The sequence below is a fragment of the Hyaloscypha bicolor genome, assembly GCF_002865645.1.
Source record: "Hyaloscypha bicolor E unplaced genomic scaffold K444scaffold_182, whole genome shotgun sequence".
Lineage (NCBI taxonomy): Eukaryota > Fungi > Ascomycota > Leotiomycetes > Helotiales > Hyaloscyphaceae > Hyaloscypha > Hyaloscypha bicolor.
In genome coordinates, this window is record NW_020194684.1 from 1145396 (window position 1) to 1159152 (window position 13757).

The window sequence follows — 13757 nt, forward strand, 5'->3', positions numbered from 1 at the left end:
ATTAATAAGTAAGATTAATAAAATCTTATAGAAAGATCGAATTTATTATTAAATATAGCTTGTATTTTTTAGAGTTATTGAATTATAGGCAGAAATGCTACCAAAATAAAGAGGTTCCCAGATTATATTATAATATATATAAATTTAATAATTACTATTATTTATTATATAAAAGAAATAAGTTAAGTAAAGTATAAAAAATAATTAATTACTATATAAAGAAAGTATTACTTTTAAGGTATTATTTATATTATATTATAGTAATATAACCTTTATTATTTATCTATAATATAATAGTTAGGAAGCCCCGAAATTAGTAAAAGATATATAAAGTTTTCTAGAATTTACTAATTTCTACTAATAGCCGGTTCCCCTCTCACTGCGCTTCGCTTGTGGTCGGGATAAGCAAGTGTCCCAGCGAGATTTTGTATGCGAAAACCCCACCAAATAATTTATTCGCGAATTTGGGCGTTTTCGCCTATACTTTTGCGCTTAAAAACCCCGCAAAACCATTGTAATTTAGTTATGAATTAACGAATAAACCCATATAAGGACTTAAATTTTTTATTTTAACTTTCTAGAATTACTTCTTTATATATGTAAATATATTTTTAAAATTTTTAGACCGGGTATTAAGGAGGGGGCTGAGTTATTCTTATTTTAAACCGATTTTTTAAGGCGAAAATCTGTGGTTTTCCCTACCAAAATCTCGCTGGGATACTTGCTTGAACGAGACACTTGCTTATCCCGACCACAAGCGAAGCGCAGTGGGAGGGGAACCGGCTATTAATATTTTATTCGGGAATTCTTAGAGATTATTCGACTACTATCTAACCTTATATATAAAGACCGGATATTTTTATAAACGGATAAAGTAGAGGCTACTTTCTAAAAGTTTAAGAAAATATTTATTTTAGCTCTAATACTAGTATAATTTAACTATAACTAGAAGACAATTCTTAAAATAAACTTTTCCGAATAAAGTATAGATAATATTCTTATATAAATTAATAGAGAGAGTATTCTATAACCTTATATTTCTTTTTCGAAAAAGAATAATTCTATAGAATATAACTATAAGATCTATAATAAGGAAATACTTGTAATTATTCATTATTTAAAGAAATAGAATATAGAGCTAAGAAGTATTTATTAATTCGAAATTCGAATAGATTATAAAAATCTGAAATACTTTATAATAGTATAGAAATATACCGAATAGTAGATAAGATAGTTCCTAATTCTCTTATAATATAATTTTAAGATCTTATATATTCTAGGAAAGAATAATAAATAAGTAAATATATTTTTAAGATAAGAATAAGACCTTTCTAGCGAGAAGAGAAATAAATACTAGTAGTTAAGAATATTATAATTATTAAAACTAGAAACCCTTAATAATCTCCCTAAAAATATAATTCTTATAGTACTAGTACGGGCAAGATAATAAGCTAAGAAAAAACCTGCTCTAGTCTCCGAGCCTAGATTAGAAGATTAAAACCGGAAGTATTAAAAAAAGAAATAAGATAAGGTATAAATTCTCGAGAAATAAGAGGCCTTTTCTGAGCCGGGCTTAAAAAGCCAAAGTTCGGAAAAAGACTACTCTAATAAAGAATATATAGAGTAATAAGGGAGAAATTATATTTAAGACAAGTTTAGAAAGCTATAGTAAGATGCCTAAGAGAGAAATAAACTATATTAGGCTATAATTAAAGTAATATAAAAGAAAAAACGGGTATTTCTATCTAGCTTAAAGATTAAGGTATTAATAGAGAAGTATTTACTATTCTAGTCCGAATAATTACTATTTCGAGAGTAATAATAGGTTCCAAATTTAAAAGAGCTCTATATAGAGCTAATCTAATAAATATATAATTCAATTTAATATAGTTACCTAAAATAAAATATTACGGGCACTTTCCTTATATAGTAATTCTTTTAGCCAAATATATTAAGGCAAATATATTAGTTTATATAAAACTATAATATTTATAAAAGAAATAAAGTATAGAAGAACTACTATTAAGGGTTTCTAAAGCCCCTTTTTATCCCTAGTCGGATCTAATAAGAGATCTCAATTAATTTTATAGTAAAACTTCTATTAAATAAAGAATATATTAATATAATAGCTATTATAGACTACCTAGAAAAAGAAATAATATTTGAAGCTATAATAGATATTATAGTAGAGATAGTAGTAAAGTAATTTATAAAAATCTACTATTATTAATATAGGCTTTTAAGCGCTATAATATTTAACTAAGAGAAGTAGTTTATAGAAATACTATAGGCAAGAGTATATAAACTACTAGAAATTACTTAATAATTATTTATAGTATATTATCTCGAAATAAACAAGTCTATAAAAAGAATAAATTAGATAATTGAGACTTTTTTCTATACTTTTATAAACTATAATTAAGTAAACTAGATAATCCTTTTACTATATATTAAACTAGTAATTAATAACCGGAATACTACTTCTATAAGAGTTAGCTCCTTTTTTCTATTTTATAAATACTATATTAAGCCAGTCTAGCTTTAGAATAAAGTTAGTAAAAAAGATAGAAAAGTATTATCTATTTAGATAATAGATAATATTATATATAAGCTCTATAATATATAAGAATATATATAAGCCGTAATAGTAATAGCTTAATAGCTCTAAGAAGAAGTAGTAAACCGGAAGAGAGATTAGGCCCCGGAAGTTAAAATTAAGAATAAAGTCTGGCTTAATCTCTAGAATATTCGAATAAATAGGCTAACTAAAAAGCTTAATATAAAGTATATTAAGTATATAGTAGTCGAGATAGTAGAAAGCTATAGTTTTCAGCTCAATATTTCTCTAGAAATATAGAATATATTTTATAGTAAGCTTCTTTAGCTAGCTATAATAAACCTGTTATTAAGCTAGTCCCAAAATAATTTATAGCTATAATTATAACTTATAAGTAATAAAGACAAGTATAAAATCGAACGGATTCTTAATAAGAGATATATAAGATATAGTTAGGGGCTTTTAAAGAAGCTACTTATAAAATAGAAGAGATATATATACTTTATATAAGAACTATATTATATACTTAAGGAGATAATAGTATTAGAAGCTTAGAAAGAGGTTATTTAGCGAAAAGAAGTTTTGCCTATATATTTATAGAACCGGTATCTATAAATAAGAAGAAGAGTAATATAATAGATTAAGACCCGATTTATATATTTGGCTAGAAGCCTTTATTAAATTATATAATAAAGGCCGGGGCTTTTATTATATAATATATTTCTATAGATTAATAGAATAATTATATATTATTTAGGAAGCTTAAATATTTTAGGAAATATAGTTCTGCTTCTCTCTGTTTTTCTTTTTCTTTTTTCTTTAAAGAATTCTATTTAGTTAATCGAATTACTAGTTTTCTTTATACTAAAGCCTGACTTATAATAAAATCTCCTAATTAATAGTATTTAGGAAATCGTTTAGTAATATTATTTCAAGCTCTTAATTAATTAATTAAGTATAGCAGGCTAAAAAAATATTCTTATTATTTAGATAAGAGATACTATTTCTTTTATTACCTCTAGTTTCCTGCAGAATACTATACTACTATTAATAATAATTAAATAGTTCCCTAATTTACTAAGCTAATATCTTTCTATTATTAAAGTAATAATTACTAGAAGCTACTAAAAGTAATATATTAACCCTTTTAAGTTAATATTATTCTAGCTTTATAAGCTATTAGATATATTACTAGAGTAAGTATAAATTAGTAATTATATATAAAGTATATAGTTCTTTAATTTGAGTTAGCTTAATATTTATATTATTAAGGACTTCTTAATAAGTTATTTGTATATTTAGAGCTTTATTATCTTTATAAGCGGTTCTAATAAAGGTATTTAAAAGTAGTTTATTAGTTTTATTATCTTTATCTTTAAGCCTTTACTTTTCCCTTAATTATATATTTCTAGAGATATTAATTAGCCTCCTAATAATATCGAATTATAGCTTCTTTTATTTAAAAAATAATATAATTATAGGGGTTTTAAGCCTATTAGATTACTCTATAGCTTGAGTATTTTTTGTCCTCTAGTTATATATATATATTTATTAAGTTCTTAATAGCTTTACTAATTCCTTTATTAATTTAAAGTTATATAAGTCTCTAGAAGCTAGAAATAGTCTTAGTATACTTATATTATAATATAAAAATAAGAAAATGAGATAAAACTTACTAGTTTATTCTATAAGTCACTAATCTTACTATATAACTAAAGGCTTCTCTAAAATAATCGTCTTATTACTACTAATAAAAAGCTTCTACTAAACCCAAAAAAGCATTAAATCTTTAAACTCTACTTTATTACTTAGTTTAATATCTGAATTATTAGAATTATCCTCTATATTAGAGGGTTTCCCATATCATTTATTAATAGTTACTTGAAATATAGCTTTTTTAGCTAGAATAAAAACTATAATTGAATTAAGAGTTAAATTAGCTTGCTTGCGCTTCTAAAGGCTTATAGAGATAGCTATTAGAAGTATTCAAAAAGGGCACTTGATTGGGTTTGTGGTTATTGAGATATTAATATAATTATAGAAGAGCAGTTAACTTAGGGGGGCAGTCACGTGACAACCAAAGTAAAAAAACAACTATATAAAACGCAAATATATTTGCTCGCTTAATTACGTGCATTATAACTTCCTTAATAATAAAGATAATATAATTTTGAGAACATAGAATTAATCCCTAGGGTATATAGTATAGTTTTAATTAATACGATTTATATTAATTAGGATTGTGGTGGGGGGGTTTTTTTTTTGTCGCTTTTGGATCGGACCGACTGTAAGAGGCACCTATCGGCAGCGTCCGAGAGACTAAATTAGGAGTCTGTGACGTGCTAGAGGTTTTTTCCGCCAACGGGAGAGGGCTATTTTCTTGAAATGGCGTAATGTTTGCAGCGGTTTGGCAATGAGCACAGGGTCAGGGGGGATGGTGGGCTGCCAAGATTGAAGGAATTGTCAAACGCTGGTGAAGCAGATCAGCGACAAGAACAGGGAGATCTTGGGAGCTGCAGTGTTCTCTTTAGCGAGCGTCACAGAAGAATTAAGCGAGTCGATGATCGAAGGGCTCCCAACGGCGTTTGCCATTGGCGTGCTGAAGCAATATCTCGGAATTTCCCCGAGGCAGATCCAATCCCTATTGTCGGTTGAATTTTTGAGCATTTCATTCCTTTTTCACATTTTCGAAGAATTCTGGACCCCATCCGCTGTGACACCCGGCGGTCCATCGGCTTTAGCTTGAGTTGATCAAGCGGACCTGCGAATATGAACATCCACAGCGTAACAGCACTCATCGAATATGGCCGGAATGCCCGTCGATTGCTTGAGCTTACCTAATTGGAAGTTTGTTGACGACAGCCAGCCTTTCGGACTATTCCGGTGCTTGATGTCATACGAGGGCGCGAATTGTCACGGAGGACACAAAGACAAAGCGATGAAGCGAGAAGCCCTGCATCCAGAATTGCGGGCACAAACTTTACTCGTCGGAGGACTCCCCCTTCTCCCCAGACTCGAAACTGTCTAAGCAGTCTGCAAAAGTCAGCCGAGTGACTGGCTATCGCAGCATCCCGACATGTTGACTATTTGCGTAATATCGTAGCTATTCTTGCCGAGCAGTCGCTGCTCTTACAGGGGCTGGAGTACGGTTGACCGTAGCGACCAAAAGGCTCAAAGGCTTTTTCCGCGAAATCGAATTTTTGGAAAATCGCATTTTTGACCTACCACATACTATTTACTTTAATTATTCCACTTTCAACATATCGCACACATTGCGCAGTACTAAAAATGCCTCCAAAGATTGATCTTGAGCCTTATAAAGATGAGATTCTTAGTTGGGTCTCTGAGAAGCACACGATCCCTGAGATTTTAAGTAAAATAAGAGGAATTCTACGGGTTAAATATAGCCTAAATACACTCAAACAAGCTCTCTCTAATTAGGGTATATTGCGCAATAGGAAGAATAGGTCTCCTGAGGTTAAGAGGATCAAACTACATATTTCTGAGTTATTTGCGGGCAATTATAATAATAATATAATTCTCTAAGCACTTTTAATTAAGGGGATGCCCCTCTACCGCCGACAGCTTGCGCAATATAGGCTAGATCTTAGTCTTATTCGGAGGATAATAATAGAGGAGAGGAAGCAGAAGTACTAATAGCTTATAGGTATCGTGCGAGAGGAGCTAGACTATGGGGGGATTAAAGGCTATAGAGCAGGCTTGATTAAAACATACTTCCGTTAAATAGAGGTTACTACCCCTCGCTAATTAATTTATAATATTATTAAGGGCCTAGATAGTAAGGGCTATAAGCGTCATACAAATGATATATAGCGTAAGAAGCAAGAGATAGTAGTTAAAGGCCCGGATTAGAGGTAGTCTCTTAATTAGTATAATAAGCTAGCTCTATAGGGCTTCCAAATCTATACTACTATTAATATTTATTCTCGCAATATTATCTGGTGCTATATAGGCATTTCTAATTATATGGCATATAGTATACTTGGCCAGTTTCTTTAGGTACTCAGAAAGCTTAGCTATTACCCCCGAGTAATTTCCTCTAATAAAGGAGGAGAGGTCCCTTTTATTACTAAAGTCTAATACGCTCTTTCTTATATAATAATACTAATTCTTCCTTTTGAGAAGGTCTATTACTTTGGGACTAATTCAAAGAATTAAAGAATCGAGTCTTAGTAAAGTTAACTTGAGAAATTCCGGCTATATTACTAGTATATTTATATTTATATCTATTTATATAATTCTTTTACTTGGGCTAATCTAGTATAGGACTTTTTTCAAGCCCTTATAATAGCTAGGGACTTTAATAGTACTCTTACGGACCGAATTACTATACTAGCTATTTATATACCTATTATATAATATATTATAGTATTATATATAGATATATGAAATTACTACTAGATCCGGAAAGATCTAAAGAGGAAATATTATATAGTAGGTATTCCTGTATTCCTATATAAGTATATAGCTATTAAGTAATATAGGCTTCTGGTAAATAAGGGGCTCTTAGCTAAACTAGAGTAAGATTATACTAATTAGAATAAGTTATTTCTATAGTCTCTTTCTTCTAATATAGGCAGTAGCTAGTCCTATAGCTTAACTCAGGGCATTATATAATACTTATTTAAATAAACAAACCCAGTCCTAACCGTTTCTTACCGCTAGTTCCTTTCCTTAGCTCTAGGGCCCCTTAATTAACTAAACTACAAATATATCTTAGTTTACTAATATTATTACTTATAAATATTAATAAATACTTACTATATAATACCTTAATATAGTGCAAATTATAGCTTACAAATATTAGAATTAATTCTTTAAGCCTTATAAAAGAATCCAGTAAACCGGACGGTTTCAGGCTCTATATTAAGGCATACTATTACCTTTGGCTTACTATATGGCACTATATTAGTAATAGAAACTCAAACCCACGGCTAGAACTTGTCCCAAAGATTAAAATTAGAACTAAAGAGATATAGCGTAACGGATCTCGCCTTAGGCAGCTAATCTTAAAGAACTGGAAGTTTATAGAGGCTATATAATCCTAATAAAGAGAGATAGAAGGAATAGATATTAGTAAAAAAGGGATTTTAAGCAAGTTAGATAAGGGAGAGTAGGATAAGAAGTAACTAGATAAGAGGGTCTTATTAGAGCAGATAGCCCAGAAAAAGAAGTAAGTCTTTACTTTAAGACCTTACTATATCTCTACCTTAATTATATAATATACTTATAATTATATCTTCTTCCTTCTCTTACTCTAAGATATCTCTAGAAGAAACTTTTCTAGGTTCTCTCCCTTAATGCCTTATATATAGGAATACTCTTAATAAGCCTGGCCAGATTATATATAAGTAATATAGTACAGAAATTACCTATTTACGCAGCCCCTCCTTAGTTAATCTTATAGCGTTCTCTCCTATACTTAAGAGTATAGAGAAGACTACTATTAAGATTCTAGATAGTAATACAGAGTTCCCTACTAGTAACTCCTATTATACGGCCTCCTTTTCTTCTCTTCTATTACTTAATAAGCTCTTTACTAAGTTTTATAAAGCCCGGGCCAGGCCTAAGCAAGAAGAAGGAGAGGAGGCTGAATTCCTTCTCCCTTTATTATATGATATATGGGCTACTAAACCTCGCCCAAATTACCCCGGTTAGCTTGAGCTAAGGCCTAGACCCTCTAGAGCGAGCAAGTCTAGCTTACTTCCCCCTATATTAGCTATCTAATTATAAAGGCCAAGAACTATCCCTTATATAATAATTATAGCTAGTTTACACCAAGCTTTAGCGGCTGCTACTACTAAAAAAGAGCAGAAACGTCCGAATACTAGCTCTTTTACTCTCTCTTATTATCCTTAATCCCAAATAGGTAAATTAAAGTTTGGGTCTTAATAGGAGATTATATAGCTAGCTTTCTTTAAAGTCCAAAAGTATTATATCTAGTCCTCTAATAAAGAGCTTAATTTTTTTTTTTTTATATCTTTCCAATTCCGTATTCTTAGTATATATATACCCTCCTTTTCCAGGAATTATATAATACTTATACTAGCTTAGGGAGTAATATTAAATATAAGGTTTTTAAAACAAATTCCTTAAAACTTAAGGATTAGGGAAATAACCCGATATAAGCCTTTATAGTTAATAAGCTTATAACTAGCATTTTAAGTAGAAGATATAGTTAAGTATATAGTTATATAAAGAAGCTAGTCCTCTAGACTAGAGAGTATAAGACCTAGATAGCTATAGCTTAGAAAGACGGAGATAATCCCTTTTCGCGAGACCTAGAAGAACTATTTCCTGGAGAGATTTATATAATAGGGGATCTTTTACCCTATCTGGCTATATTAGTTTAAAAGGATATCTATAAGTTTTAAGCTTATTTAATTCTATTTATAGAGAATAAAGACTTTACTTAAAAGAGCCTTTAATAATATTAGAAGAGATATAAGGCTATACTTATATTACCTAAGCTAGCTAAGCTACTATATAGTAGAGAGAAGAAGCTATTTCCCTTATTTCCCTCTTTAACTCTTTCTTTAATAGGGAATACCTCTCCTTAGCTAGAAGCTATTAAAAAGGAAAAGGGTCCGGTCTTTTTAAGCTATACCTTATTATATAATTAATTAGGCCGGGAAGTAAGTTCTTTTACCTAATTATTTCTTATTTTTTAACTAAACTTTATTCCTAGCCTACTAAAGTAACTAAAGCCAAGCGTGTAAAAATCGAGCCTACTATTAAAGTAGAGCCCTCTAAGCCTCATCTAAGACCTGTAGTATATTATATAATATCTACTTAATAAGTATATACTAAAACCTCTTTTAGATACCTTTTTCTTCTAGTTAAGCCTCAGGCCCCTTAAAGGAAGCTACTCCTCTTCCTTTATAATCTATATCCCCTAAATCCCTAGAGACTTATTATTAATATATAAATTAGTAATCTATAATCCTTAAGTATAAAGAGATAGTTAGTAAGTATAAAAGTATATTCCTTACTAAGCTCTAAGAGCTTCAAGAGCTTAAGAACTTTATAGCGAGAAGTAAGATCTAGAGCTTAGTAAATAATGCTTTTAAGAAAAGGGGGAGCTTAAGTAATTATATATAGAAGAAAGTATAATCTGTCTTAGATCCAGAAAAATAAGCTAAAAAGCAAGCTAAGCCAGATTATACTTATAGTAAGGAGGAAGACAGAGGCTAGGAAAGTAAAGAATAAGCTCTAGCTATAAGAGAGATAGAGGAGGTTATTTCACTTACTTAAAGTATATTATATAGTAAAAGAATTAGAAAGATATTTACTAGAAAGACTAAATAGATTAAGTCTAAAAATAGAAAGAAAGAAGGAAGGAATCTGAGAAAATAGGGCTTCTTAGCTAGCTTGGTTTAATATTAGAAGATTTTATACTTATTATATAATACTTGGGTCTAGATTAGAATCTCTTTCTCTTAGTTTTTAGGTATTATATAAAAGAAATTGTAATTATAAGTAAAATTAAAAGAGAGCAAATATTAAGAGCTTAATATAATCTATTAAATATTGCGTAAAAGCCAGGCAATTATATAATATAAAGAGAGCAAATAGCCCTATCTACTTATATAAATTAGAAGCCAAGAACTTGCTGGCTAGAGTAAAGTTCAGGCTTTAAAACCCGTTTATTTCGTGTAATTTTAGGGGATTTGGGCTTTCCTCTAGAACCTCCCTCTCCTCTATTATTATTAATATCTCGTATAGTATACTGGGTCGCATAACTATAACAAATATAGTTACTATATGCCCTATGCCATTCTCTACCAGGAACCCTCAAATACTTCATAAATATGCCTTGACCCTTGTTATAAGTAGTATAAGGAGTTTGAGTATTAACTTGGCCACTATATTACTTAGTATAGATTATATAAACTCAGGAGAAGTAACTTATACTTATTAAGTCAAGATTGCATTAATAACCTTAGAGAGAAGTAGGGCATTAAAGGTACCAGAAGTATAGAGACCCTTAATTGCAATATCTGAGGGTTCTGGATTATTAATATTAAAGATACGCTTTTGCTAAGGGCTGCTATTAATAACTAAGGACTAGAGCTTATTCCCTCTCATATAAAGGAAGTACTGAGCCTGAGCATTATTGGAGGGGTCCACACGAGTTCAGACAACGAGATCCTATTGAGCTTGGGCTGCCATTATATATATATGAAGTAGTGTATATAAAGTAATATATATAAAGTATTATATGTGAGGTGTGTGTGAGGAGAGAGTGTATATATGTGTGTGAGGAAGTTGGAGGGAGGGCTAGGAGCTGAGGGCCTATTTTATAGATATCTAGGGCTAAAAATGACTCAAATGGGAGCCTGAATAATTCAAATTAAGCTGTAAATCAAGCTGTGAATCATGCAGTTGTTTGGTATAGTTCAGACGATACGGGCAAAATAATTAGCTAGGGCCTTAGAAATAGGGCCATAAAGCTGTGAATCATATAGTTATTTAGTATAGTTCAGACTATAGGGCTAAAATAATTGGCTAGGGCCTTAGAAATAGTCATGTGAAGCTGTGAATCATATAGTTATTTAGTATAGTTCAGATGATGGGGTCAAAATAATTAGCTATGGCCTTAGGAATATGGCGAAAATGGCGAAAATCAGGCATTGAGCCTTTTGGTCGCTATGGTCAACCAGATGGAGGGCAAGCCACAGCTGAGCAGAGCGGCGATATTCACTAACCGCATTCGAAGCGAAGTTGGTCAAAATTTTCGTCGTGGAATGTCAACTATCTACTCTTATCGTTTTCCCGACTACACCAATCAATCTTCCACCCTCGATCCCGAATATTTCACAAGACAGCCCTGCTACTAGCAAGTTAAATCTCTCTCTCCGTGCTTTCAAATGGAGTTGTGTGCCGATTGCGACAAGATCGATTTCCATGCTGCAGGGCTACATGCTCCTGGCGATCCAGACTACAACTTTTTCTCTCTAGATGATGTTCCTCTCTTGGACGTAATGGCAAGACAGGACGAGTGCTTTCTGTGTGGAATAGTGACTAGAACGTTTACGGAATGGGAGCAGGCAGCCTATGGGGGGTTCGGACGCCTTCACCTTGAGGAAGCAAGAGTTAGCTTCGCGGCTGAGAGAACTAAGACGTTGCACGAGATCGAGGATAATGAGTTAGGTGAGATTAATGAGTCAGATGAGGATGGAGACAAAGGAGAAGTCAACAACGATAATAACGATAACGATGGCAATAATGACGATGGCGATCGTGACGAGTCGCCAATGGATTTTCCCAGCCTTTTCAGGATTTCAGTCTCGTACACAGTCAGGGATCCGGAAGGCAACGGGTGGATTGGACCCAACGCGGTCTTTCAAAAGTGCGCCACTGAAGTCAATAATGTGGCTTCCATATTCAACAACACCTCTTCCAATGAGTGGCCAGACCACAAGGAGCCATATCTCGGACGGATAAGGCCGCTTGTCGCAGATTGTCGTCTCTTCAGGAGATGGAAAGATTATTGCATTAGTTCCCACGGCACGAAATGTTGGGCGCCATTCAATGGACCTACGGCATTTCGAATTCGCCTAATCGAGGTGAAACAAGAATGCGTTGTTGAACTTACGGAAAAGGCCGAGTGGGTCGCTCTCAGCTATCTTTGGGGCAAATCCAAAAATTTGACTCTAAAGAAGGAATCTCTTGACCAATTCAAGACTCCCGGCTTTCTATCTCGTGACAGGGTTCCAAAAACCATCTATGACGCTATGATCCTGGCGGACGCAATTGGCGAGAAATACCTCTGGGTTGATAGCATCTGCATTGTGCAAGATGACGATTTGGAGAAAATGGAATTCATTCCCCGTATGGATGCAATATACCGTCACTCAATATTGACTATAATCGATGCTGCGGGTAGCGATTCTCAAAGTGGACTTCCAGGGATGCATGACGGAACTCGAACCCAAGTTCAAACACCTTTTACTATAAAAGGTGTAACTCTCGTTCGAACGGTGGACCCGATAAATATAAATAGCGTTGGTTATTTGGCCGAATCCAATTGGAATACCAGAGGCTGGACATTTCAGGAAGGAATGCTATCTCCACGAGCCCTTATCTTCACAAAGGAGCAAGTGTACTGGCAGTGCAGCCAGGCATCATGGTGTGAAGATGGTTTCTGGGAATGTCCAAATTCGCCAACCATCTACCGTCATGGTTTGGTAGATGAGCTGCGCAATATATGGTCTTCAAATCCGAACCTTGTCGAGAAGCGATATCGTCAACTAGTTGAGATATACTCCCAGCGGAAATTGTCCTACGAAAGCGATGGACTTGACGCATTCAAAGGAATTCTCGAGAGTCTGAAACAAATATCTGGTCTTGAGTTTCTGTGGGGGCTACCAACATTTTATCTCGGAGCAGCTTTGACATGGCCAGCACATGATGAGGCGATACAAGTGAGAAGACGAATTGGTTTGTGCAAATACAGCGATTCGTCAGGCAACATTTTCGAATGTCCCTTTCCGAGCTGGTCTTGGGTAGGCTGGGTAGGAAAGATTCATTTTGAAGAGGTTTTCGGAACTTTGACTTCGAGGCACGCTAGTCTTGTCTTCCATAAGATCCACCCTGATGGTGCTACGGAAATCATACAGCAAAACTTAGAATTCAAAGAAAAGTACGCAAGCCGTCGATGGAACAAGGAAGAACCAGATATTCCCAAACCAGACTGGAGGGATGAATCACAGACGATGATCACGAGAAGTGACGTTCCCGTCTCCGTATTTTCGCGGAATGTTTCGACCATTGTTCTCGGATTCTGGAGCAGTACTGCTGTCGTGACTGTGCAGTATAAACATGACGGTAGAGATTGGGATTTTGATATAAAAAACAAAGATCCAAAGGTTCTTCAGAATGAGGTGGAATTCCGAGCTCAGTGGGGCCAAATTCCACGGCACCCAATAGAGATGGAATCCGAGCTTGTTAGGTTTATCATAATCGGTCGATGTACTTTATCTGCTGCGAGGGCGAAAGAAGAACTAATTGCTATTATGGCAGACCTTGAGACAGATGAAGGTTTAACGTATCGCCGGGCAATAGTCAGTATTCGGGAATCGGAATGGAATAAACTTGAGGGTAAGGTATGGAATAGGATATTCTTAGCTTAAACCCAGTATGGGAAAAGAGTAGAGTAGAGTAGAGTAGAGTAGAG

At 33.3% G+C, this 13757-nt stretch overlaps 2 protein-coding genes across 2 annotated transcripts; both read left to right on the plus strand.

Annotated features, from left to right (window-relative positions):
- Positions 1-5832: 5832 nt before the first annotated feature.
- K444DRAFT_620280 (uncharacterized protein) lies at positions 5833-6311 on the plus strand. Its single transcript, XM_024881674.1, has 2 exons — positions 5833-5953; positions 6119-6311. Exons 1-2 carry the CDS (start codon positions 5846-5848, stop codon positions 6212-6214), a joined length of 204 nt encoding a protein of 67 aa, XP_024728022.1. The 5' UTR covers positions 5833-5845; the 3' UTR covers positions 6215-6311.
- A 5053-nt stretch (positions 6312-11364) lies between these two features.
- K444DRAFT_620281 (HET-domain-containing protein) lies at positions 11365-13757 on the plus strand. Its single transcript, XM_024881675.1, has one exon. The coding sequence runs from the start codon at positions 11449-11451 to the stop codon at positions 13711-13713; it is 2265 nt and encodes a 754-aa protein (XP_024728023.1). The 5' UTR covers positions 11365-11448; the 3' UTR covers positions 13714-13757.